The sequence below is a fragment of the Cydia pomonella genome, chromosome 27 (genome assembly GCF_033807575.1).
Source record: "Cydia pomonella isolate Wapato2018A chromosome 27, ilCydPomo1, whole genome shotgun sequence".
Classification (NCBI taxonomy): domain Eukaryota; kingdom Metazoa; phylum Arthropoda; class Insecta; order Lepidoptera; family Tortricidae; genus Cydia; species Cydia pomonella.
The window spans coordinates 7,911,298-7,938,613 of record NC_084729.1 but is presented as its reverse complement, the minus strand read 5'-3'; the positions used below and the strand labels follow the sequence as shown (position 1 = coordinate 7,938,613).

Below are 27,316 nucleotides of genomic sequence, written 5' to 3'. Positions count from 1 at the left end.
GAAGTTGAAGGAATTAGAAAAGCGAAACCAAATTTAAGTGTCATTTAGAGGAGACATTATATAAAAACGATGGTTCCATATTATTCCCTGAAATACACCTATTCTAGGATAGTACATACCTTGTTTCCAATGAACAATCGGCTTCCATCATCGACTTTGAAATACTTTTCATTAGGATCAGCAATATCGGTAGGTACAGCAAAATTTGTAGTTCCAGTTGCCATTGGAAGTGGAGACACAGACAATATTTTAGTGTCATATGCTTCAGTAGATCTAATATTGTCAGTGGAACTAGATATGTAAATGTAATCGGTACTCTGAGTTGTAGTAGATTCTACGCCAGTGGTTGATTCAACATTTTCTTCATTTGGAACTCGCTCAATTTCTTCTGTAGTTTGTAAGTATGGTACGAAAGTTTCTACCTCTTCAGTGGTTAATGAATATGTTCTAAACCTTTCTGAATTTTCAATTTGCTCAATGTCTTCGTTCTGGGCCCCTGTGTCTACTATCGGGTCAGTATCAACTAAATCGGCATTTCTACTCGCTTCTACGTTAAAAGCCTGTGGTATTACATTTTGTACTTTTTTTTCTAACTGTGCTTCATTGACTGGCAGATTTACAGATTCAGTTGTATATTCTAGAATTTCTTCATTATTTTTTGTTTCAGCATCTTGACGTTCCATTTCGAGTTTTAACTTTGGTTCAACTGTAACTTGTTCCCACATTTTCCTAACTGGTACTACTAATACTGATTCAGTTGTGCTAGACCATTCCGCTACATACACTGCAGATGTTGTTGAAGTCGTTTGAACGGGCACTATCGCTAATGATTCTGTTCTACCTGCTTCAAATTCTACTGATTCTGAAAATTTCCTGGCCTTAGTTTTAACTGTGGATTTGTTAACTGGTACTTTTATATCTGTATTTACTAATATCTTTATATCTGATCTGTCTCTGGTCGGCGTAAATACTCTTATATCTGGTTCCGCAGTTGTCGTAAACGGTCTAAAATAAGGCTCTTCTGGTTTTATTCGATGTGGTATTTTTTTAGTTGGTCCTTTTGTTGGGCGAATAATAGGTACTTTTATATCCGGTTCTACCATTATGTCTTGTATGTCACTGAATCTCGTGATGTTTTTCCTAAAAGGGATTTTTATATCTGCTTCAGTTGTATTTGTAGTCTCAAATTCAGTCTCTGTAACAGGTTCATGTTCTAACTCATGCGATGATAATAGTTCTTTTTCAGTGTCGACGAACTCTAATTTATTAAGAACTTTCGATTTTTGTAAAAAGTCTCTTAGCATGGGAAGCATAACTCCCGCTTCGGTAGTAAATTCCTTTAGCATTGGAAGCATAATTTCTCCTCCTGTAGTACTTTCTATTTGATAATTATCTACGTCTTCAACATGAATCCTATCCTTCATGTAATTATTAGCAGTATCTTTTAATACCTCTGTAGCTACCATTTGTAATCCGTTCGCATGTTTAGTAATATTCTGGGTATTATGTGCTTTAGGTGCAATCATTTTCTTCTCTCGTTTATTGGCTGTTAAACCCAATACTTTCATTTCATGTTTATATTTCCTTGGTCTAGATTGTTGTTTACTATCTTTCCAAGTAAATGGCATTGTTTTCTCTTGTGTATCATCTTCATAATCTTCGCTTCTTTCACCCCCTCTTTCAATTAACATTTTACCTTTAAAGAACTGTGCTTCTATATAATAGGACCGGAATCCCACCGGTGGAATATTGGCCGCTATGAAAACCACTTCGTAGTCTGCGCTTGGGCGCCCTTTAATTCTTAATATTGTGTCTGGCAATCTTATTGTCGCTGATTTGACTTCTTCGCCTGCAAATAAACAACTAATTTAACATGCAATTGTAGTTACATAGCTGAGAAGAAAAGCTTTATCTTATATTTTCAAATTGAGTATAACTAAAAAAACTATTAACCAAAACAGTAACAGCTTATTCTAAATGGTATAGGCAACTGTTAAAGGTTTTCATAGGTGGTGCGAGCATTTGGTTTTACCCAGGGTCTGCATAACGGAAAAATAACGATACCCTTATATTACGGTATGACGTCATACCGGTTTAATTCGAACCATTTAGGTACCCGATTAATTTATTTCGCTACCGAAAAATAACGGTACCGTTATTTTTTTCGGGTACCTTAACCGCTTTCATAAAGGTACCCTATCAGCTAAGGCGTCGCAACGCAACGAATGGGCGAGGGCGAGGGGCGAGGTCAACCCGCTTAAGAGCCAATTTATTCGGCATCGAAAAAATACCGGTACCGTTATTTCAAAAACGGTAGCGATACCTTTATATCTGAGCCGCGCGGTATCGTAATTATATACTGCTACCATACCCCCATACCGTAACCGAAATCAGTGCCTGGTTTTACCTGTCTCTAGTTTTGTTATATGAGATTTGTCTCAGGGTTAACACACACTAGCGTCTTTTGAGAATCGGCGTCTAGTCAGAGCTATGGAAAATGGCGTCGCTGCGCAATTGCGCCAACGTTGCGTCAAGCAGTAGCCATAGAGTTGACTAGACGCCGACGCTCGCGAGACGCTAGTGTGAGGTGGCCTTAAAAGGCCATAAGTTTAAAAAAAAACAAGGATTTGATACTATTCGTAGGATTGACAGATAAAACAAAAGGTCTAGACTATACTCTGTAACTAGGTATTTAAATAAAAGTAATCAAACAACTTGTATATTTTTGGATAGTTATAACATGTATTGGGTAACCAACCAAATGCAAAACCGCCTGGATCTATCACTGAACGACCTGACTTTAACCTACATTATTTGATCACGTAATGTTTTCATCTACCCTCAACTGGCTTAAGGAGCCATTTGAGGAGTAGATTTTGTTTACTTTAATTAAAATACCTAAAGATACAGGGTATAGCTAAAATTTAGATGCACCTCGTTGAATAAACCGCCAACCTATAACATAACATTTCAAACTTTCGCGTAAAGGAGGGTAGGCTAATTGGCCTATTTGACCATTAAGCGTTATGTCACTGGATAGGTTATTCTAAGTTGTAAAACTTTTACTATGGCAGGTAGTCCCAAATCTTTGTGTGAAAGAAGTTATCGCCGCAAAAACTAGTGTGAGCTGAAACGAGAATATATAGTTTTTTTCGATACTATAAGTAAGTTCTTGTGTCGTAGATCATGAAGGTTTTGTTATTGTCGATGGTTTTGTGTCACATTATTTTAGTTTTTTTTTTACATTTGTTTTTGTAATAAAGTTTTTATTTTAACTGAGTTTTGACTAGTCTCGCTATACAAAAAACAGAGTACATAAAAAAACTTTCCGATGGTATATCGCTTAACACGCCTACGCTCCTACGGCTACGCTTAGCCGATCCCAGCGTTTTCCCGATTTGTAGAGGAAAGCGACTACGAACAGAGAACCCGAGGGTTCCCGGTACTCAATGTGTTAATCTTACAGCTAATTTAATACAGAGTATAGAACAACTGTTTCTAGATCTGTGTTGGCGTCATCTGTAATTACTTCGACAGGCCAACCCCATTGAATAATGAATGACTCAAAGCTCCTACCTTCATTGCCGTAGACCTTAAACACGCTGTTAGTTGGATAGACGGGAAGCCGCACAGGCGTGGTCACGGGCCAGCCCAGTGGGTTGTACACTTGGATCTGCAAGTCAGAACTTAACATTATCACATTTATCACTAAATCTACACTATGAAAACCGGGTCTTGTTATCATTTTTCTACGCTGTGGAAATGTGTTTACATAACTCGCCCCAGGGGGACCGAGACGGGTATTAGGGGATGAAGTCGCCCCTACTAACGTCTTTAAACCCGACCAGCGGCAGCACCGCCTATAACGGGGCGATGCATACTGCCCTACGTCGAAGGAGCGGGTGCGTCTCCGTTTTCGGTTTTTACAGATAAAAAGATACGCAACCCCCCGTAAGTTCAAGTTTCTTTATTAGGCCAATTAACAACAGAACTGTAACGTTTTATTGTTACATGCCGAAATACAGGTCATTACTAAAGCTAATCATACAGTTTTAATAGGTATATAGTACAGTCAGCGTCAAATACTTTGTAGCATCCAAAGTAGCCAAATAGTTCGGTACACCATATATTTAGTATGGTGTACCGAACTATTTGGCCACTTTGACTGCTACGAAGTATTTGACGCTGACTGTACATAGGTAGCTCAAAGAGGGTGCATTAACGAGCTCAAAGAGAGTGTTAGGGTCGGTATCGAGCATGTAACTCCTCTGGAGTTGCAGGCATCCTTAGGGTACTGCTTACCATCAGGCGGGCCGTATGCTTGTTTGCCACCGACTTACTATTAAAAAAAAATAGGTAGACAAAATTATATTAATCAAAATATATTATTATTATTAACATGGTAAATGATCAAATACCTAAGTACGTCAATATAATGTAGTATAAAAGTATTCAATTTGATTTTAAAGCCCACATCCATAAGGTAGGTAATCCATTGGATCGGTATCGAACATAACTGTGGAGTAATACTCACCCTATACTTGATGAAGCGGGAACCATAACACGAAGATATGTTGAAATACTCACGCTATACTTGATGAAGCGGAAACCATAACACGAAGATATGTTGCAATACTCACGCTATACTTGATGAAGCGGGAACCATAACACGAAGATATATTGAAATACTCACGCTATACGTGATGAAGCGGGAACCATAACATGAAGATATGTTGAAATAGTCACCCTATACTTGATGAAGCGGGAACCGTAACATGAAGATATGTTGAAATACTCACGCTATACTTGATGAAGCGGGACCCATAACACGAAGATATGTTAAACTGGCATCGGTAGTACGTCACATGCTTAGGACTCGAGCGTAGCTTACTGCCGACAAAGCATTAGAATTACAACAATAAGGCCGGATCCACATTAGTCTGACGTGTCGTGTTGTTTTGTGTCGTGACACATCAGAATGTTAATCCCCTGTTTGGATCCCTTTGTTTGACATAATTATTGAAAGTCATAATGTAATGATAGTCATATTATCATTAGTCATAACTCTGAAACCGTTATTTTTTTAGGATTTTTTCAGGTTATCCTATAGATTGATTGTCTCTGACGCAAAGTGCATCTATTGAAGTTGAGGAGAGAGACAGAGGAGGCATATAAAAACACGGTATATAAAAGCACAAAACTCACGTAAAAGCTTTAGAAATAAAATCCGTAGATTTGGTGACGGCCGCGTCGATTTTGCTCGTGTAGTATTGCTTCACCCGGTCCCGCAGTACCCCGGACGCCACGCTGTGGTCTTGGACCACCCCTGCACATAACTACACTTTAGACGGACCACCCCTGCACATAACTACACTTTAGACGGACCACCCCAGCACATGGCTACACTTTAGACGGACCACCCCTGCACATAACTACACTTTAGACGGACAACCCCAGCACATGGCTACACTTTAGACGGACCACCCCTGCACATGACTACACTTTAGACGGACCACCCCAGCACATGGCTACACTTTAGACGGACCCCCCTGCACATGACTACACTTTAGACGGACTACCCCAGCACATGACTACACTTTAGACGGACCACCCCAGCACATGGCTACACTTTAGACGGACCCCCCTGCACATGACTACACTTTAGACGGACCACCCCTGCACATGGCTACACTTTAGACGGACCACCCCTGCACATGGCTACACTTTAGACGGACCACCCCTGCACATGGCTACACTTTAGACGGACCACCCCAGCACATGGCTACACTTTAGACGGACCACCCCTGCACATGGCTACACTTTAGACGGACCCCCCTGCACATGGCTACACTTTAGACGGACCACCCCAGCACATGGCTACACTTTAGACGGACCACCCCTGCACATGGCTACACTTTAGACGGACTACCCCAGCACATGGCTACACTTTAGACGGACCACCCCTGCACATGGCTACACTTTAGACGGACTACCCCAGCACATGACTACACTTTAGACGGACCACCCCAGCACATGGCTACACTTTAGACGGACCCCCCTGCACATGACTACACTTTAGACGGACCTCCCTGCACATGACTACACTTTAGACGGACCTCCCTGCACATGACTACACTTTAGACGGACCACCCCTGCACATGGCTACACTTTAGACGGACTACCCCAGCACATGACTACACTTTAGACGGACTACCCCAGCACATGACTACACTTTAGACGGACCACCCCTGCACATGGCTACACTTTAGACGGACCACCCCTGCACATGGCTACACTTTAGACGGACCACCCCAGCACATGGCTACACTTTAGACGGACCACCCCTGCACATGGCTACACTTTAGACGGACCCCCCTGCACATGACTACACTTTAGACGGACTACCCCAGCACATGACTACACTTTAGACGGACCCCCCTGCACATGACTACACTTTAGACGGACCACCCCTGCACATGGCTACACTTTAGACGGACCACCCCTGCACATGGCTACACTTTAGACGGACCACCCCTGCACATGGCTACACTTTAGACGGACCACCCCAGCACATGGCTACACTTTAGACGGACCACCCCTGCACATGGCTACACTTTAGACGGACCCCCCTGCACATGGCTACACTTTAGACGGACCACCCCAGCACATGGCTACACTTTAGACGGACCACCCCTGCACATGGCTACACTTTAGACGGACTACCCCAGCACATGGCTACACTTTAGACGGACCACCCCTGCACATGGCTACACTTTAGACGGACTACCCCAGCACATGACTACACTTTAGACGGACCACCCCAGCACATGGCTACACTTTAGACGGACCCCCCTGCACATGACTACACTTTAGACGGACCTCCCTGCACATGACTACACTTTAGACGGACCTCCCTGCACATGACTACACTTTAGACGGACCACCCCTGCACATGGCTACACTTTAGACGGACTACCCCAGCACATGACTACACTTTAGACGGACTACCCCAGCACATGACTACACTTTAGACGGACCACCCCTGCACATGGCTACACTTTAGACGGACCACCCCTGCACATGGCTACACTTTAGACGGACCACCCCAGCACATGGCTACACTTTAGACGGACCACCCCTGCACATGGCTACACTTTAGACGGACCCCCCTGCACATGGCTACACTTTAGACGGACCACCCCAGCACATGGCTACACTTTAGACGGACCACCCCTGCACATGGCTACACTTTAGACGGACTACCCCAGCACATGGCTACACTTTAGACGGACCACCCCTGCACATGGCTACACTTTAGACAGACCACCCCTGCACATGGCTACACTTTAGACGGACTACCCCAGCACATGACTACACTTTAGACGGACCACCCCAGCACATGGCTACATTTTAGACGGACCCCCCTGCACATGGCTACACTTTAGACGGACCACCCCTGCACATCGCTACACTTTAGTCGGATCACCCCTGCACATCGCTACACTTTAGTCGGATCACCCCTGCACATGGCTACACATTAGACGGACCTCCCTGCACATGACTACACTTTAGACGGACCTCCCTGCACATGACTACACTTTAGACGGACCACCCCTGCACATGGCTACACTTTAGACGGACTACCCCAGCACATGACTACACTTTAGACGGACTACCCCAGCACATGACTACACTTTAGACGGACCACCCCTGCACATGGCTACACTTTAGACGGACCACCCCTGCACATGGCTACACTTTAGACGGACCACCCCAGCACATGGCTACACTTTAGACGGACCACCCCTGCACATGGCTACACTTTAGACGGACCCCCCTGCACATGGCTACACTTTAGACGGACCACCCCAGCACATGGCTACACTTTAGACGGACCACCCCTGCACATGGCTACACTTTAGACGGACTACCCCAGCACATGGCTACACTTTAGACGGACCACCCCTGCACATGGCTACACTTTAGACGGACTACCCCAGCACATGACTACACTTTAGACGGACCACCCCAGCACATGGCTACACTTTAGACGGACCCCCCTGCACATGACTACACTTTAGACGGACCTCCCTGCACATGACTACACTTTAGACGGACCTCCCTGCACATGACTACACTTTAGACGGACCACCCCTGCACATGGCTACACATTAGACGGACCCCCTGCACATGGCTACACTTTAGACGGACCACCCCAGCACATGGCTAAACCAAAATATAATTTTCTTAACAAACACAGCTAAAAGGACAAATCACCAAACGTGAACTAAGCGTCTTTGAAGAGTTCCATTCTGATCATCATCAGCAGTTCCATTTCATCAAACGTCACTTTTTTAAATGTAAATGCTTGATTTGTAAAGAAAATGTATATGTGTGCTATATACATAATTAATTTATAATTATTAAGAATTTAATTGTAATTACTTTTTGTATACGAGTAGGTGCTAACATAATTTGCACGCGGTCGAATGCTGATAGCGACCCTGCGGCACCCAATCTAAGGCGGAGCCGGCATTCGTTGGTGGTTTTAGACGGTAGTCCTTTACTGGTTAGTCCGTCATCGCCCCTAGTTTCCCCCGGACTAGGTGGCATGCGTAAAAGCATTTCCCCAACGTTAAAAAAAAAAAAAAAAAGGTGCTAACATAATTTAAGGAATTGTAACTAACATTTTTCTTTATGGGCCCCAGCCTGAAATAAACGGATATTTAATTTAATTTTAATTTTAATTTATATATAGATAGATAAATCATTTATTTGACAGCTGCAAAAACACACAATATAAAGTTTAAATCATCATAAAGAACACAAATTTTTACAGGAACAAAATAAAAATGGCACAAAAGAAAATAGAGAAAACAAAATAGGAATAATTAATAAACAATAAAATAAAATAAAAGTACCTACCTACATACTGTGTGCGTTGCAGCAGGACAAAAGGGTCACGGCTCAGTGATACTCTTCACTCTTTCGAGTAAAGCACTGGTTTTCTGCCGGAACCCAGGTCACAACAGATGTACATTAAATAAAATGAGGGTATGTGTGTGTTACATATTTTAATTAATAAATATGTATATATATATATAATACTGAGATAATAGATAAGTGGGCAAGGTAGGGTTAAAGACATCGTTATTATACCTAAAATGAAACCACTATGGAAGCCCAATGTTAATGCCCAATATTTGAGGGTCTCGTAGACTTGAAATTTAATAACTTAAAATCCTTGACCCTTAAAATGTACGTATTCACTTTCTAAGTGCGACTTACCCATGACCCAGTTGAAGTCTTCGAACATCTTTGTATACGGCCCCATGTTGGCAGTAATTTGCATTTGCTTCGCTATCTGCAAATAATATTCAACATTGGTCATGTCGGGATAAATGACCATCGCTAGGGTTGCCATACGTCCCGTAAATACGGGACTGTCACCGTATTTGAGTATCGCGTCCCATATTTTTTCCCGTCCCGTTTTTGTCCCGTATATCAATACCGCCGCAGAATACCTATACGAGTATAACCAAGTAATCATCAAGTTTCCTCACGTGAGTTAAAGCTCCCCCGCCCCGTAACGCTGTTACTACGCACCTGTCCCGTATCAGTTCCGAATAATTATAGCAACCCTAACCATCATCCATGTTAACTATAAATAAATACACACTTAAAATAAATCTTATTGCAACAATGGCCAGTAAAGGCATGCACCTACATATATGTAGATTTCGGATTCAGTACTTCACCAAACTAGTAATAGGCTTTGAGATTTTGCATCGAAATCCGGTTCTTTTTGTATATACAATCGCCATCAGATACATCGAGGCGGCTAAGGCACTCAAAAATATCTGAACATGCACTTTAAACGCTTTAGCCGAGTCGATGTATCTTATGGCGACTGTTCATCCATGGTAATGTGTTGCTCTTAGAAGGTGCCATCACAGCTTAATGTTACATCATTGTTTCAGAGGGTTTTCAGCGGGGACCTTAGTCGAAAAAGTAGCATCACTCAAATTGGGCTTCTGATCAAATCAAATTGGGTCCGTCTAAGGCTTACACTCTAAGCTAACTCGACGTTTTAGCAAAATACATTTTGTTATATTTTTTTATTTTAATTAAAAGAAATTACCTGCAGGTAGACATGTGCTTCTCTGATGAGGTACTTAAATGTAGGCCTGGAAGAGTACATGCCAACCGTATAGCTGTCCTTGTCGTGCACGTACGGGAAGAAATCGTCCTGTTTCGTCTCCAACTCCGGGCTGAAATACATTTTGTAAGGCTGAGCTTTCTAACATGTCTATGATTGGTGATTTCGGTGGTAGGGTTTTATTAAAGAGATTGTATTAAGAGAGAGACAACAGATAGGATTTTAAATAGGTATATAAGTGCTTTACTCAATAAAGCACTTATATATTTATGTTTAGCGATAAGTCCGCCTGTTGTTACCTACCAATGTGTATATTTTATCAATTTCTGTATCTGTTTTTTATGTAGTGTGCAATAAAGAATTTTATTATTATTATTATTTGTCTGTCTTACCATATTATTCTCTTTATTCATTCAATATCTTAGGTTAGGATTATTTATAATATGGATATAAAAGTAAAATATAAAAACACTTACAAAACAATACAAAAGATATAAACACATTATAAAAAACCTAACCTAGGGTGCCGCCAGCAGCGGGGCAGGGCCCAAGCTGCCGGTGGTCAGGGCCGCAGAGAGAGGAACCGACGTACTATACGCGCCGTGTCCAAAACAATAATTTTGTGTATTATGAAACGCTAATTCCATAAATCAGGAAAATATGATAAACACAGAAATAAATGACTTCTAAAGCTCAATAACGGTATGAAAACCAGACTTCCGGTATTCAGGACCAATATTGTGTCTCAGGCTCAATACCGGTATAGAGGTGTCCGATGATATAGGATGCCCTAGCCACTGCTATACTTGACGCGGCCAATGATAATTATTGAATGGGAGCGGATACGGGACAATGTTGATAGTAATATAAGTTACGAGGCGTGGGGGGGGGGGGACCAACAGGCAAGTAAGTGTCATCTGACCCCCGTACTAGTGTGAACTGTATCACGCTGGGTGTATTCACCGTCCTTACATATAATTTTCGACACGTACCAATCTATTTACACTTAACATATTGTCTATACTACGTCGGTGGCAAACAAGCATACGGCCCGCCTGATGGTAAGCAGTCTCCGTAGCCTAATATGTACGAATGCAACTCCAGAGAAGTTACATGCGCGTTGCCGACCCTAAACCCGCCCCCCCTAGTTGAGCTCTGGCAACCTTACTCACCGGCAGGAACACAACACTATGAGTAGGGCCTAGTGTTATTTGGCTGCTGTTACATGTGTGTGTGTGTTGGCTGGTGTTAGTGTTGTTGTGCAGCTTATTACATTTATTTATTTGTATTCCAAGATAACTTAATATTTAACATGACGACAGGGTAAACTGAATAGTGAACAATTAGTAGCGTTATCGCTTACCATCAGGTGATACGCCTGCTCGTTTGCCTCCTCTACCAAAAAAAAAAGAAAAAAAAAACAATTTCTTGGCATCTGGACTGCGGTATACGCAAACACTTAAGAATATTTTTGTTAGACCTTTACTTACCTATATTGTTAATGTATAAAGCACGTGTACAACTAATTTGTATTATGTGTGTAAGTGTGTTGTTGTGGTTAAACAGAGATGATTGAGACCATTCATACGAGATGCGATACTTAAATACGGTGACAGTCCCGTATACACGCATGACGTATGGCAACCCTACCTACAACAGTTCATTTTTGTATGGGGTATGTCAAATATTATTAAACTTTTTCTGGTCTTAACACATTCTTTATTTAGAAATCAAATAATCAACTTCGATCAAGTAATAGCAACTACGGCAAAACCGACCCGGCCCGACCCGGGTATGTCCTTAAATTGCGTCCAATAGAGAGGTATGAGCACTGTGAATGTCATCTCGCTTTGTGTGGTAGGGCACAGCACAGCGGATGTCATTCCAGATCTAGAGCAGAGCCCAACTGGGGAAGTACCTCCACCTTACAGAAAACCGCAGCCAAATAACACTAGACCCTACTCATAGTGTTGTGTTCCTGCCGGTGAGTAAAGGTTGCTAGAGCTCAACGAGGGTGCGGAGTGTTAGGGTCGGCAACGCGCATGTAACTCCTCTGGAGTTGCAGGCGTCTGTAGGCTACGGAGACTGCTTACCATCAGGCGGGCCGTATGCTTGTTTGCCACCGGCGTAGTATAAAAAAACCTATTTCCTTAAGAGGCTGTCAATATCTAAAGCGCGCACACTGTCTATTTGTATCGGAGTAAATGAGATAGCACTGTGGCATGTTACTGGGCCTGGGCAAGGGAATAATAAGTAAAATATTTATATAAAATAAGTGGATCATTATTTATTAGTGTAATATTTTACTCAATAGCGGTTTAGATGTAAATGTTTTGAAATTATGATTTTAATTGCAGACCTATAAGCCAAAACAATAAAGACATAGAACCGTTTAATTGTGATTTTAAGACCAATCTTTGCAATTATTTTCTATCGAGCCGATTTCGTTCAAACATGTATCGAGTACAACCACGGTCTTTGAAATATAATTAATATGAACATATATTTTTCTTACTTGACTAAAACAAATAGTCTTTCTTAAAAAACTGTTTAAGTAACATCAATTTCAAGGACATTGGGTGTTGACAGCCTCTTAATTATTTTTTTTAAATAAGTCTATCCAAAATCGAATTGGAGGATATGTCATATTTTTTTAAATAAGTCTATCCAAAATCGAATTGGAGGACATGTCATGTCATAGGGACTATAGTTGGCCGCGTTAAGTATAGTCTAAAAGTAAGTAATTAGGTTTTGAACAAGTCTCGGAAACGGTTTATAAAATACCGGTAAATACAAGTTTATTTGATTTATTTAGTTTTAAGAACTTTATTGTAACTTTAAAAAACCGGTTTATTCGACGAGCGCCGAAACGGCCGGCCGGCCTGGTGGTGTCCACGTAAACATAGAAACCGGTTATTATTGCTCTAAACCGGTTAGTTAGACAAGAACTGCTCTCATAAAAACCGGTTTAAAACAACGGCTTTTCGAGCGAAACCGAAACTAAAATGTTTTGCGCCAAGTACATGATAACGATTTGGAAATTTAACCGGTTTCCGAGTCTTGGTTGTTGGCTTTCGTAAAACATGTTCATGTGCGTCAAGTATATAAAAGTAAGTAGGTATAGTTCTGAATGCTTACTTCTCGTCGTGAACAGCGGCCAGGTAGCACGGCGGGTTCGAGAAGAACAGAGTTACGTTTAGTTGTTTCTGGGCTGCCCTCCAATTCGTGTAACTGGGAAAAAAAAAATCTTTTAAATAAAAAATGGCGTTTAATTACGGTATAGTACAGACTGGCATCAGGGATCGGAACCGGTTTTTTGCAAAAACATCGAAATAACTTCGATATTTTTCTTCGAGATTTTCGGTTTATTTTATACTCAAAATGTAGGACTCAGTTGTGTTTTTAGATAACGACTTCGTATTATTAGATTGCCCAATTAGGAATGAAATAATTAACAAAGAACGAAAAAATACCGTTTACAGTACATATGGGGCTACTTTATAGCACTAGTGCGAGAAGTAGCATATTACGTTACTGTGTCGAACATTTAAAGGGCCATATGTACTGTAAAACGTTGTACGATACATGTGCGAATAGGTAATTCGCAACTCGTGTCGATTTAAAACACTCCCTTCGGTCGTGTTTAATTTATTGCCACTCGTTTCGAATTTCCTATTTTTCGCACTTGTATCGTAATGTACTATTTCGTTCCCATACAAAAAATACCGGTTTCCGATCCCCGACTGGCATAAGTAAAAATTACGTTTAGGTAATAATTAAAGCACAACTACTATTGACTACATTTTATTGTTTGGGACGTTTTATAGATCTCTGCTGTCCATGGGGTCCCAGCGTGCATAAGTTTTTAACAGAAATCGCGAACCGTCTGGTTGACGCAACTGGTGTCCGAAGGGCTGGCGGATTCCTCGCACGACGTATCAGCATTGCGATACAACGAGGAAATGCCGTCAGCAACCTTTGGATAATGCCTCAAGAGCCTATTTTATATTTAAGTTAATTATGTAGAAACACCACTGTATACATATATCGATTATGTATACTGTTATTGTAAATATTTTTTTTAATATGTACAAAATAACATTTGATATTTACCAATTACTTTAAATTGACGGAATCGTGAGGAAACCGGAACTTAATCCCAAAAACTTTCTTCCTCCAGGTTAGACATTCAAATGGCAATCGCTTTATTCTTAATAGTTTCTTGTCAGATCCCAACAGGCTTCCTTAGCGAGCCGTGGTTAATAGAAAATCTAGGAACTTGACGAGATACGTACCCGATTAGTTTCTCGATGTTATCGAACCAGACGTGAGCATCTGCGTAGGCCTTTCGATGCCCCATGATGACCATCACGTTCCGCGTTTCGAAGTTCGGCGCTTGGCGGTACAGCACGCCTTCGATGAACTTGTCTACCTGTTGAACATAACGGTTTCAATATAGTCATACGGCCAAGGGTGGAGCCAGCCAGTGAACTAGGGGGGGAGGGCAAGTATCACCAAAGGCCTCGGGGAGGGGGAGGGGAGCAGATTTGCTGAACGTCAACATAGAATTTACATACAAGCAAACAAAAAAGCACGTGAACAATTATAACATACAATTAACTGATTAAAGTACTATATGTATTATTACTTAGAAATGCATTAAAGTCGCTTGAGGTTTCGGCCGAAGCCCTGATAGTGTTCAAAAAAATTCAAAATTCAAAAATGTATTCTGCAAGTAGGCCTCAAGGGCTCTTTTACAAGATTTAAACCTTAATACTATCCCGACACAGTTGCTTTTTAAATGACATTTTTGCTTGTACAAGTCCCTAACACGGGAGGCAAACTGCTCGCACAACAGAAACAATAGCTTTTTCTGCCCTCCGGGCGGAAAGCGTCAACTTTGCTCCCGCTGCGCTAAACGAGTTGCCGGTTTCCGCCTCCGTCGAGCAGAAAAATAGGATGCGCATCACGGGAGGAAACGTATATCCCGCGTCGCCTTCGGCTCGGATAACAATTTTACACGCGGCACGCAATTTCCTACTTTTCCTCCCTTGGGACACAAATAACTATTGTTTAACAAATTAGTCGTAGGCGTAAAAATAATTTTTAAAAAATCTATAAGTACCATACACTTGAAGTAAATTTTGTGCTCGAGTCAGGCTTCTATAAGATAAGATAATAATTTATTTTAATATACAAATTCAGTTCTTTACATTTCTGGCTGGAATTTTATTCAAATATGTGTCACTAATATAAATTATAAATATATAGTTCTTACAGTTCGTTGTGCGTGAACATGTCTGTACATACCCGGTCCTGTATGTCAGAGAACAGCTGGCTCGAGGTGACCAGCAGTGGGTCGGAACACAGCTTGCTGAAGCAGAAGCCAGGGGGCGCCCAGAATCTGTCGAACTAGTTATGGGTGAACATGTTTGTACACACCCGGTCCTGTATGTCAGAAAACAGCTGGCTCGAGGTGACCAGCAGTGGGTCGGAACACAGCTTGCTGAAGCAGAAACCAGGGGGCGCCCAGTATCCGTCGAACTAGTTATGGGTGAACATGTTTGTACACACCCGGTCCTGTATGTCAGAAAACAGCTGGCTCGAGGTGACCAGCAGTGGGTCGGAACACAGCTTGCTGAAGCAGAAGCCAGGGGGCGCCCAGTATCCGTCGAACTAGTTATGGGTGAACATGTTTGTACACACCCGATCCTGTACGTCAGAAAACAGCTGGCTCGAGGTGACCAGCAATGGGTCGGAACACAGCTTGCTGAAGCAGAAGCCAGGGGGCGCCCAGTATCCGTCGAATAAGTTATGGGTGAACATGTCTGTCGACGGACCTGTATAAAATAAGTTTTTTGACAATAAATAATATTATTTTATACAATCGTTATATAATAGAGCGCTTTTCAGTCGAGTGCCATGTTTAGGCAACGAAGCTTCCTGAGTTGCTTCAGTTGGGTACGAGATTGAAAAGCCTGATTATATCACAATTGTGTACTATACTTTTTCTACGAGTCATCTCAAATAATACTTTTTTAGTATAAAACCTAAATATTTAATAAAAATTGGTACGTATCTTAGTAGACAAAAGACATAAATTCGCGAAGTCCCCCGCCTGCCCGTCCCCCGATTTGTCTTTGAGCCCATACATGTAAAGTACGCAATTGTAGTTCTGTATACGAAATCTTAATACAACCATTACAGTCGACGAGTAGAAAAAAACATTTACAGTACATATGGGGCTACTTTATAGCACTAGTGCGAGAAGTAGCATATTACGTTACTGTGTCGAACATTTAAAGGGCCATATGTACTGTAAAACGTTGTACGATACATGTGCGAATAGGTAATTCGCAACTCGTGTCGATTTAAAACACTCCCTTCGGTCGTGTTTTAATTTATCGCCACTCGTTTCGAATTTCCTATTTTTCGCACTTGTATCGTAATGTACTATTTTAAAACAAGCTTTGCTTTGGAACGTGCCGAAGACGGCATAAAAGGAACAAAGGCTTTTGTTTAAGAGATTAGGGCCCGAACCAGAAAAATCATTTTAGTTTTTTTAACTATAATACACGTGATGATGATGTCCGAAAGAGGGTAGATCACTATGGCGCAAAGAGAATTAAGAAGACCAATAATAAGCGTAGGAGTTGAAAATTGAGTTCCGGTTACTCTAGTTATAATATTAGCGGAAAATCGTTGAGCATTAGACTTTTTGTTTGCCACGACATCTATAGTCGAGTAGCAGTACTGAGAGCTACTTGACGCTATAATCTGTATCTTTAGGTATTTAACCTTTTCAACGCTTTTCCACACGTGTCAAGAAATGCCGTGGACGCCAAAAAGTTAAATGGTGAAGAGCGAATATGAAGCTTAACTGACAGTAGGAAAGTCGCTTTGACAACGTCCGCCATAGCCTTTTTAATGGTCATTGCCGTCGCGGGCACGACAGACGATGACCGTTTTAGTGGTCTTTGGCGTTGAAAAGGTTAAATAAAAGTAAACAAACAATTTGTACATTTTCGGGTAGATATAACATTTATTGGTTAACCAACCAAATACAAAACCGCCTGGATCTATTACTGAACGACCTGACTTTAACCTACATTATTTGGCTTAAGGAGCCATTTGAGGGTAGATTTTGTTTACATTTATTTAAATACCTAAAGATACGGAGTTATAAATTTAGACTATGAAAATAATAGTATTTTTGGTAGCAAAACCGTTGCATGGAGCAGGGATCGGAACCGGTTTTTTGGAAAAACTTTGAAATAAACATATATTTCGGTTTATTTTATACTCCAAATATAGGACTCGGTTGTGTTTTTAGATAACAACTTCGTTTTATCTAAAACACATTGGACATGTTGCCAGGCAGAGTGTGCAGGTGGGCCAAAATGCTAACGGAATGGTGGCCGCTTTCAGACGAAAGGAGTACCTGGCGTCCGTTGGCTCGTTGGGTGGACGACATTCGGAAGACTGCGGGTCACTTCTGGATGAGACTGGCTCGGGACCGGGATGAGTGGCGTACTAGAGGAGAGGCCTATGCTCAGCAGTGGGCGATAAGGGGCTGATATGATGATGATGATGATTATTAGATTGCCCAATTAGAAATGAAATAATTAACAAAGAACGAAAAAATACCGGTTTCGTTCCCATACAAAAAATACCGGTTTCCGATCCCTGGCATGGAGTGAGCACTTTTGGTCTTTTTAATTCTCTTTGCTATGGCGTGTGGGTAAACTGCAAATGGTTTCCGTACCAAGGTCGTCGCTGCCGCGCCACAGGAACTCTAGTGATTTGCGACGCATGCGCGCTACTTCCTCGTCGTAGCTGATTGGGTTTATGAATAATGCGTCGTATCTGCAATAAAACTACTATATTAGGTACCAAACGCAAACCAAAGTGTAACTTCAATAAAAAAAATCTCAGCCTCATAATTAAAAAAAAAAACGTAAATTTTTTTTTTTTGCGGTAATATTATTTAGGTATCGTCAATTCTTTTTCTTAGCTATATCACAAACCCAAAGTTTATTACATACTTATAATACTTATCTGCCTCTATATCCCTCTTGGACATTCGAACAATGAATAATAATAATAATAAGCCCCCAGGGCAGCTTGTGGCGAGCTGAATGGGAAGTGACGTCCCTTGGGTCCCATGCCCCCGAGAGTCGGACAGGCCCCTCTCTCCGGCTTGCCTTGATTGGCCGGCTGGAGTGAACACTGAGCAGGGGCCGCAGAACTCTCACCTCTGACTTGCCTTTACCGGCCGTCCAGAGTGGGGTGTCAGAGCTATATGCTCGCAGGGTGGAAGTGAAATATGCATAAGACGCGAGTTGGCACAGTGGCTGCTGACAGCCACTGGGTAGAAAGCGGCGCACACCTCTCAACACCCTGAGCCGCTCACGCAATGTTGTCCCCTTGTCGCTCCGTGCGAGCAGCCGTTTTCGGGGACCCATACTGTGAGTTGGCGAGTCACCACCTGTCCATTTTTTCGTGTTTTTATAACATATGATCAGGGCAGGTGCCATAGTCACCTCCATACTCTCGGTTACCAGTCCACTAGCAACTCAACCCAATAGCCCGGTTTCTTTTTGTACCTTTTTCTTACAATAGTCTTACACTAACCGGGGCTTGTCCTTGGGTGCACTGCTATAGTGTGAACAGGGATAATCGTCGGTTGGTGTCACATTACTTTTAGAGTAAATTGTCTTACTACAAGGGGCCTCTACGTGTTAGCTTCGGCCCCACGCACGCCTTCAAAATGCCCGGGACCCCATGGCCCCGAGAATTTGTAAGAGACAAATAATAATAAAATTCAAATAATAATAAAATTCTTTTATTTCAGACAGAGTCCATATACACATTAAAATTACAAATAAAATTAAATGAAAAATTACTTATTTACCTTAGTGTATAGTTATATTAACCTTACTGTAAGGCCTGAGCTGAGCTGAGTAGACGCTCGAAGCGGAGCGTTCGGCGGGGCGTGCAGCGTGGCGTCGGGCTCACAAGCGATGTGAACAGCGTGCACTAAGGCAGCTCCTAGACGTTTGTATTTGTTTAACATGCACGCCGCACGCTCCGCCCCGCTGCACGCCCAACTAAAGCGTCCACTCATGCCTTACACTTAGTTTATAATAAAACATGTAATTTAAATTGGTATTCATGGATCACCGCTGATCGCTTTCACCTGAGACCGCACAGCAGCGATTCATGTACGGACAGTCCAGTCTGCTCGAGATCATTTTCAGGATACTGTTGGTGCTGGCTCTCACCCTGCGCACCAGGGAGGCATATCTTTTCGCATTGTTGCGTAAAAACAATGTGCATCTGCAAACATCCCTGATGCACTACAGTGACGAGGCAGCCCCAAGAGTAGAGTACCCTAAATGCGTTGGAACAATAGAGAAGTAGATTAAACAAATCGATTCTCATTGTTCTCGGTAGGCCATATGTGCAAGAATGCCATTATAGTCACAAGTCAAAGTCAATATATTCTTTATTATAATAGGGACCGTGCGCGTTGGAGGGTCTGCCATCTTGTGGCCTGAATCGGAACCATAAACATGCACATGTACACGTCACGTGTTTTCTTGTGCATAGTAGGTTCTGCTATCTTGTGGGCTACATCGGAACAAAAAACATCACATTTACGCCTCGCGCCAAAAAGCCTACAGTTCATGCACGCTCCCTGAGCTCCCTATAGGCCTAGCAACAAGCACTTTTTAACCGACTTCAATTTCAAGAAGTCGGAAGATTTCAAACGGAGGAGGTTATCAATTCGGTGTGTATGTTTTTTTAATAATGTTTGTTACTTCATAACTCCGTCATTTCTGAACCGATTTTGAAAATTATTTTTTGCTTGAATCTATATTTATATTCTAATACAGATTACAGATTGGTCCCGTTTTTGTCAAAACTCAGTTCTGATGATGGGATCTATGAGGAATCGAAAGAACTCTTCAAATGTGAATTTTTGTATTTTCATCAAGCATTCACATTTAAAAAGTGACATTTGATGAAGTGGAACTGCTGATGATGATCAGAATGGAACTCTTCAACGACGCATAGTTCACGTTTGGCGATTTGTCCTCTACGCTGTGTTTGTGAAGCAAATTAGATTTTTAAGACAAATGAGTTCTGACGACCTCATCGTTATATATAGTGATCTTAGTATTTTCATCATCAAATCAAACAGTTACATTTGTAGAAGTGACATTTGATGAAGCGGAACTGCTGATGATGAACAGAATGGAACTCTAAGCCAGTAGGCCTAGGCCTATAGTAGCAGCAGGTATATGAAATCATATAAAAGTTAACTTACCCCATCTGCGCCATCAGAGAGGTGAACTCCCTTGAATGTCCATACACGTCTGCCGCCCACGCCACTAGAGGGCGCGCACATGCCCGGAACGTAGCGTTCAGTTTCCTGCACGAGAAAATACAGTCAACAATAGTTTTCTTACCAAAACGCTTATTATTTTCGTAGTCGTCCCTAACTGCATTGGTAGATAATTGAATGGTATCTGTTGGATGCTCGATCGCTAACGAGAACAGTTAGAAACACATACCTATTGGTTATACCCTACCCTAAGCCAAAACAGTTTCCACTTACAGCTAATACAAAATTCCTTTGCTCCGAAAAAAAGTACAATTTTTGGGTATTTTTAATTTAAAGTTGATTTTAAGAGTTACATTTAGTAAATAAGATAATACACGAGCACGATTAACAATTATAACAAGCATACTTTGGAATTTTGAAAATAACAAGCACAATTTTATTTAGACTTTGAAATTTCAAATAATAGGTACAGTCAGCGTCAAATACTTTGTAGCAACCAAAGTAGCCAAATAGTTCGGTACACCATATATTTAGTATGGTGTACCGAACTATTTGGCCACTTTGACTGCTAAAAAGTATTTGACGCTGACTGTACAATTACAATAACAATACAAGACAAGCTTACACTTTTATTAAGAGCTACGAAGTAGATAACGGAATTACCATTTGTTTTTTTTATTTTATTTTGTTTGTTTGATGACAGAAACAAATTTATTACACTTATGCTGGAACAAATCAATGTGTGAATATTTCTTGTTGTAAATATTGCATGATCTTGCCAAAAATTTGTTGTTTACATATTTTTTGCGAGTAAATGGAACGGATAGCAAAGCAGTGGACCGCGTACGATACGTAGGACATCTAAATAACACCTTGCTGAGAAGATCTTCCGAATCAATTAAATTATTTAATAATTTGTACAAGAAAATTACATCCCGCTTTTCTCTTCTTACTTGTAAGGACAAGGGTTTTGGCAACTTTTTTACCCTGTTGACCACCAAAGACTCCCGTCGCGCGGCTTTAGCCCAATATCAATATCTTCGTGCATTCCGAAAAGAATCACGATAAGCGTGACGTTCGAGGGGCAGTTCTCACCTGAGTGAGTAGCTGAACTGGTCGATGATGGCGTAGTAGTTGGTGGAGGCATGATAATATGATTCGTCGCACACGATAGGCATAGCGTTCGAAAAGCAGTTCTCACCTGAGTGAGTAGCTGAACTGGTCGATGATAGCGTGGTAGTTGGTGGCGGTACGATAATATGATTTGTCGCACACGATAATATAGGCGTGGCGTCCGAAGGGCAGTTCTCACCTGAGTGAGTAGCTAAACTGGTCAATGATAGCGTTGTAGTTGGTGGCGGTACGATAATATGATTCGTCACACACGATAGGGGTCGGGATTCGAGGGCCGGTTCTCATCTGAGTGAGTAGCTGAACTAGTCGATGATAGCGTGGTAGTTGGTGGAGACACGATAATACGATTCGACGCACACGATAGGCGTGGCATTAGAAGGGCAGTTCTCACCTAAGTGAGTAGCTGAACTGGTCGATGATAGCGTGGTAGTTGGTGGCGGCACGATAATACGATTCAGCGCACACGATAGGCATAGCATTCGAAAAGCAGTTCTCACCTGAGTGAGTAGCTGAACTGGTCGATGATGGCGTGGTAGTTGGTGGAGGCTTCATCGGTGACACCAAGACCACCGCCCACTATAGTCAGGCGGCCTTGACGGACTAGCTGGTACATCATACGATGGACTGGAATTAAACTTTAATTAATGTTACAAGTACTACGATCATTAAAATAAAACATATCTAAATGTGTGTACCTATGTCAAAGTAATCATGTAAACAAATCATGTAAATTTAAAATAAACTAGATCTCACTGATGTCAGACTTAAAAAATCGGCTGGACTTATTTTATTTATTTATTTAAATATAATTGCTTACACGTATGTACAAATGTATATCAGATTTCCAGTAACAATTATTTCAATAAATGCTACCCGTATCGGGTGAGGCAATGACAGATTCTTAGAAAAAAAGTGATATTAAAAAAAACTGCATGATCCCCCGTTGACGATGACCCATTCTAAGTACATTCTGTATTACCTATTACCATACGACAAAATATTAAATTACTTGGACTACACTTAGTTTAAACTCACCTGCCGGATGTCGATTTTTCCACCAATGGAAAAGATATGCCGTGTCCGACAGTGTGAACCTGAAATCGTTATTTGTAGGTATTACAAGTGGGCAAAGATATTGTACTCCGCGTGGTAATATTGATACCCGAGCAAGCGAAATATTCCAAAAAAGTATTTCGAAAAGTTGAAACTTACGCTGCGTTTCCACCAGAAATGTGGGAGATAGCTGAGCTCTTTTCAAATAAGCGGGGAGCGGGTAGGCGGGAGCGGAGTGTTTTTAATGTTTTTCGCGACTCGTGGCGTCCATACCTCGCAACACGTTACATTCCTCGCAGACATCCTACCCCTCGCTCCGCTGAGCTGTTTCCACTAGAGCTGCGCTGAGCGAGGACAGGTAAATGGAGTGTTTCCATTGGTTCATGACAAACCCATCCCTCGCTACGTATCCTCGCACATCTCTGGTAGAAACGCAGCCTTATGCGTTGCGAAGGGTTTAAAGGTACGAGGGTTGAATAAACTTTTCTACCAAGTGAAACAAAAGATTTCAGCACATCAACGCGAAGAAAATAACTATAAGTAAAACATTACAAATGAAACACTATTAAATATTTATTTCTTAAGATTTTACTTTCCCACTTTGTCGGCATGATTTATTGCCAAATTACAGCTTTTAGAGATACCCGACACTAGCGTCCCCTGAACGTTGGCGTCTAGTCATCTCTATGGCTGCTGCTCGACGCAACGTTGGGGCAACTGCGCAGCGACGCCATTCTCCACAGCGCTGACTAGATACCGATGCTCAAAAGACGCTAGTGTGGCGCTTAACACTAACAACCAAGGAATCAAGCCGCGGACAGACAGAAGGACAGAGACGTGGTGTAAGTATAGACATGGCCCTTAGAGAGATCCAACACTAGCGTCTTCCAAGCGTCGGCGTCTAGTCAACTCTATTATTTATATAAGAAGTCTTAGAGACCCTTTACATCTCTAAGGATAATTTAATGATCGTTTTTATTAATTGTACATCTTTAAAGAATAGTATTTGTTGTTTGTATTTTTTTATCATAGTTTTTTTGTGTAATTCGACATTTAGAGACTGTATAAATGTCTAATAAAATATTTTATTACTAATAGTCGTAAAATGATTTCTTACTGTATTTTGATATAGAATACTTAAATAAGTTATTTTGTTAAGGTTATCACCCTACCAGATTTTTATTGTGTACTATTTATAATTATAATTAAGTGAATAATTACAAATTAATTAATATGGTCCTATTCTGCCTGAAACACAGGAACTCCTAGTTCAGGCATTTGTAAACTTTTCCTTATCCTTAATCCTTAGTCTTTAAGTGCTAACACTGTACTTATACTGTTTTCAATAAAATTATTTGTATTTGTATTTGTATTTAATATTTCATCGATTCCATATTTGTAATTGTATTTTGTGATTTTTGGTTATTTTCATTGCTTGTAAAAAGACACGTAAAAGTGCCCCGTGTGACCTATTTGCTGAATGAATGTTTGAGGGCGTACGTCAGCTGACGCGGACGCCCGCCGCGTGCGCACGCACGCGGGGGCTATTTGTAGGTGAAATCCGCCTCACGCGTCCGCTTCAGTTAGCGTTGCTCTGTGCTCATACTATTTTTCGTTAACCCGCTCGTCCGCTCCGTGCACACGCGTCAGCTAGCGTAGGCCCTAATGTTTGCTGCTCGACGCGATGTCGCAGTGAGGACGACGCTCGGTAGACGCTAGTGGGGGCCGACTGTTGGGCCTCTCTAAAGGTTCCTAGTTGACTACTGAACCCTAAAAAACTAACCTGCGATGAACATTGTTCCATAATTCTGTGAGTATGGAATCCAGGATCCTCTTCATGTTTATGCTGTTCTTCGGAAAGGGTGGATCCTCTGGCAAAAAAAAAAACTGATAAATATCACAGCATTATACAAATGCCGCTTGCATCCTTGGCAGAATGCCTCAAGGACCTATTTTAGATTTATATTAGTTGTCCACGCATGTAGGGGTGGACGAGAAGATCTTGGGGTCGTGGATGAGGTGAGTTAAATGACACTCGTAGTCCAATACATGCACGTATAATAATTAAATTTTTTTGATACATAGATTGTAAGCGGACGGGCACAACCGTCCGTCGCAAGATTGCTGAGAGAATGCCCGCTGCCGGCCCCACTTCTCCGCGCCCCGCATCATGCATTGCGTGGGCGACGGCTCCCGAAAATGCCCGAACAAAGACGACGCGTTATTAACATTAGTTATTAATTTAGTTTAGTATTTGTACAGTTACTGTGATACCTTTGTATATATCTAATATGTAAATAAATAAATAAATGTAATAGGGCCATGTAAATAAATAAAAAAACGCTAACTGCACTGTAAAAATTGTCGTGTGTGTACTACACCTTAGCCACACACGTGCATAGCTTAGTATATAATGGCATGCACTTGTTATTTAAGAGTTAAGACACAATAAACGTAAGACCAGATAGATTTCCTTTGACGCCCCACATTATCCTGCCAGGATCGCCATGTGAGGAGTGGCGTCAATTGAGACAAGTTGTTGGTTGGAAGTATAGTTTAATAATGAAATATGATTATTAACCTACGGAGTATATATAGCCAGTGTAACGTACAGTGCACACTACAAAATCTATTATCTATAGAGCACACATTAAAGTGATTTTCAATAATATTAACTGCTTTATATACAATATCAACAAATGTTTGAAAAATAGTAAAATATAAAACAGTAACGTTACATTTTTGAACATTATTATTCAAACAACGATAAAAATAAACGAACAGTTACTATATTTTAGCGACTCAAAACAGTAAGATTTACTGTCTTTTCGGAACAATAAAATTTACTGGTTTGTTTGATAGGCTTATATTTAAACGTTAATGCAATTTCAATTGTTTTAAATGGTAAGGACTCGACCCTTACCTACAATGGCACCCGCGTGCGTGTGCCCGCTCCGTGCACCCGCGCCAGCATGCGGACGCCCTAAATACCCAGCGTCCGCGTAGATATAAGTACTGATGATTACTACGGATAAAATCATGATAATATAATAATAAATACAGACCTCCCGTGAAATGTTGATGAAAATTGTATCCGTGTCCCAGCTCGCTGTGTGTTTGAGGCACGATGTGCACGTTTAGCCAACCTGGCTGGATGGGCAGGCAGCTCTGGACGAAAAAAACATATATTTATAAGATTTTACAAAGATGTCGCTAGGAAGTGAGACGTAAGTATATAGTTGTGCCGTTCTCAAGAATGTTCTCCATTTACTCATGAGAATGTTCTCGGGCGAGAACATTCCCCATACAAAACGGAAAACATTATAACTATACGTAAGTATGAAAGAATATACTTAGCGAAATATTCGCTGCAGACGGGTAAGTCTCCGTAGCTCAGTTGGTAGAACGGTTGGCCGTTATACTACGAAGCTGCAAGTGCGAGTAATTACCCAATGTTCCCTTTATATACTTATTAAATGTACATAAATAATAAAATAAATACATTGGTTATTAAACAACGTGGACTTCCTCATTTTGAGCTTTCCTTGTTGCTTCCTAGAGAAGCCCCGGGCCCGGGTTCACATGATGGATTGCCAAGAATTGGGACAGATTTTTTTTTACTATTACTATACCGTTTTACCCTTTGGATACGGAACCCTATTAATAGGGACCCGTTTACCATTTGGGTATGGAACCCCATTAATAGGGTCCCGTTTACCCTTTGGGTATGGAACCCTATTAATAGGGTCCCGTTTACCCTTTGGGTATGGAACCCTATTAATAGGGTCCCGTTTACCCTTTGTGTATGGAACCCTATTAATATGGTCCCGTTTTACCCATTGGGTACGGAACCCTAAAAATGGATCATGAAAGTAGGGTAAGAAAATTATGCTCACCGCGTATCCACAAGCCTCGCCGTGCATGGGCGTGGTCAGCACGTCGACGCCATCATCTTTCTTCGGCTCGTACTGCGCGTGCGCGGACTGCGCCAGCAACAGGACTAGCAGCAACATGCTGACAGATTGATTACAATACAATACAATCATTGACATATATCTAAGGACGGGCCTTACGGGCACTAATGGTGCTAGTTCAGTGGTGTCACTCACGAATTCGAGTCAATCGTGCGGTCTAACGCAACTAGTTGCGATCAATCGCGCGCGTGATTCGAACTCATCAACCAATCGCGTTGTGGTGATAGAGTGCACGATTGACTCGAATAATTGAAATAAATAAAAAACATTTATTTCAGACAGAGCCCATACAATATTGTTAGTTAATCTTGAAAACTAATTATTAATTGATGTACTTAACTAGCATTACAATTTAAATAAATAAATATTATAGGACATTATTACACAAATTGACTAAGTCCCACAGTAAGCTCAATAAGGCTTGTGTTGAGGGTACTAAGACAACGATATATATAATATATAAATATTTATAAATACTTAAATACATAGAAAACACCCATGACTCAGGAACAAATATCCATGCTCATCACACGAATAAATGCCCTTACCAGGATTTGAACCTGGGACCATCAGCTTCGTAGGCAGGGTCACTACCCACTAGACCAAACCGGTCGTCAAAATTTACAACTAAAAAGTAAAATAAAA

The 27,316-nt window shown here is 41.3% G+C and overlaps 1 protein-coding gene across 1 annotated transcript in view; it reads right to left on the bottom strand.

The window, feature by feature from the left end:
• LOC133532835 (lysosomal alpha-mannosidase-like) overlaps window positions 1-26,710 on the bottom strand; it is a 34,417-nt gene extending 7,707 nt beyond the window's left edge. The window contains exons 1-17 of the mRNA XM_061871688.1: window positions 26,594-26,710; window positions 25,763-25,865; window positions 24,481-24,568; window positions 22,680-22,738; window positions 22,142-22,268; window positions 20,493-20,597; window positions 17,925-18,025; window positions 15,866-15,999; window positions 14,397-14,591; window positions 13,298-13,431; window positions 10,142-10,271; window positions 9,289-9,364; window positions 5,206-5,326; window positions 4,744-4,890; window positions 4,535-4,540; window positions 3,577-3,965; window positions 120-1,849 (exon numbers count right to left, since the gene is read on the bottom strand). Of these exons, the coding sequence (XP_061727672.1) occupies window positions 120-1,849; window positions 3,577-3,965; window positions 4,535-4,540; window positions 4,744-4,890; window positions 5,206-5,326; window positions 9,289-9,364; window positions 10,142-10,271; window positions 13,298-13,431; window positions 14,397-14,591; window positions 15,866-15,999; window positions 17,925-18,025; window positions 20,493-20,597; window positions 22,142-22,268; window positions 22,680-22,738; window positions 24,481-24,568; window positions 25,763-25,865; window positions 26,594-26,710 (3,762 nt within the window). The remainder of the gene's footprint in view (window positions 1-119; window positions 1,850-3,576; window positions 3,966-4,534; window positions 4,541-4,743; window positions 4,891-5,205; window positions 5,327-9,288; window positions 9,365-10,141; window positions 10,272-13,297; window positions 13,432-14,396; window positions 14,592-15,865; window positions 16,000-17,924; window positions 18,026-20,492; window positions 20,598-22,141; window positions 22,269-22,679; window positions 22,739-24,480; window positions 24,569-25,762; window positions 25,866-26,593) is intronic.
• Window positions 26,711-27,316: the final 606 nt, after the last annotated feature.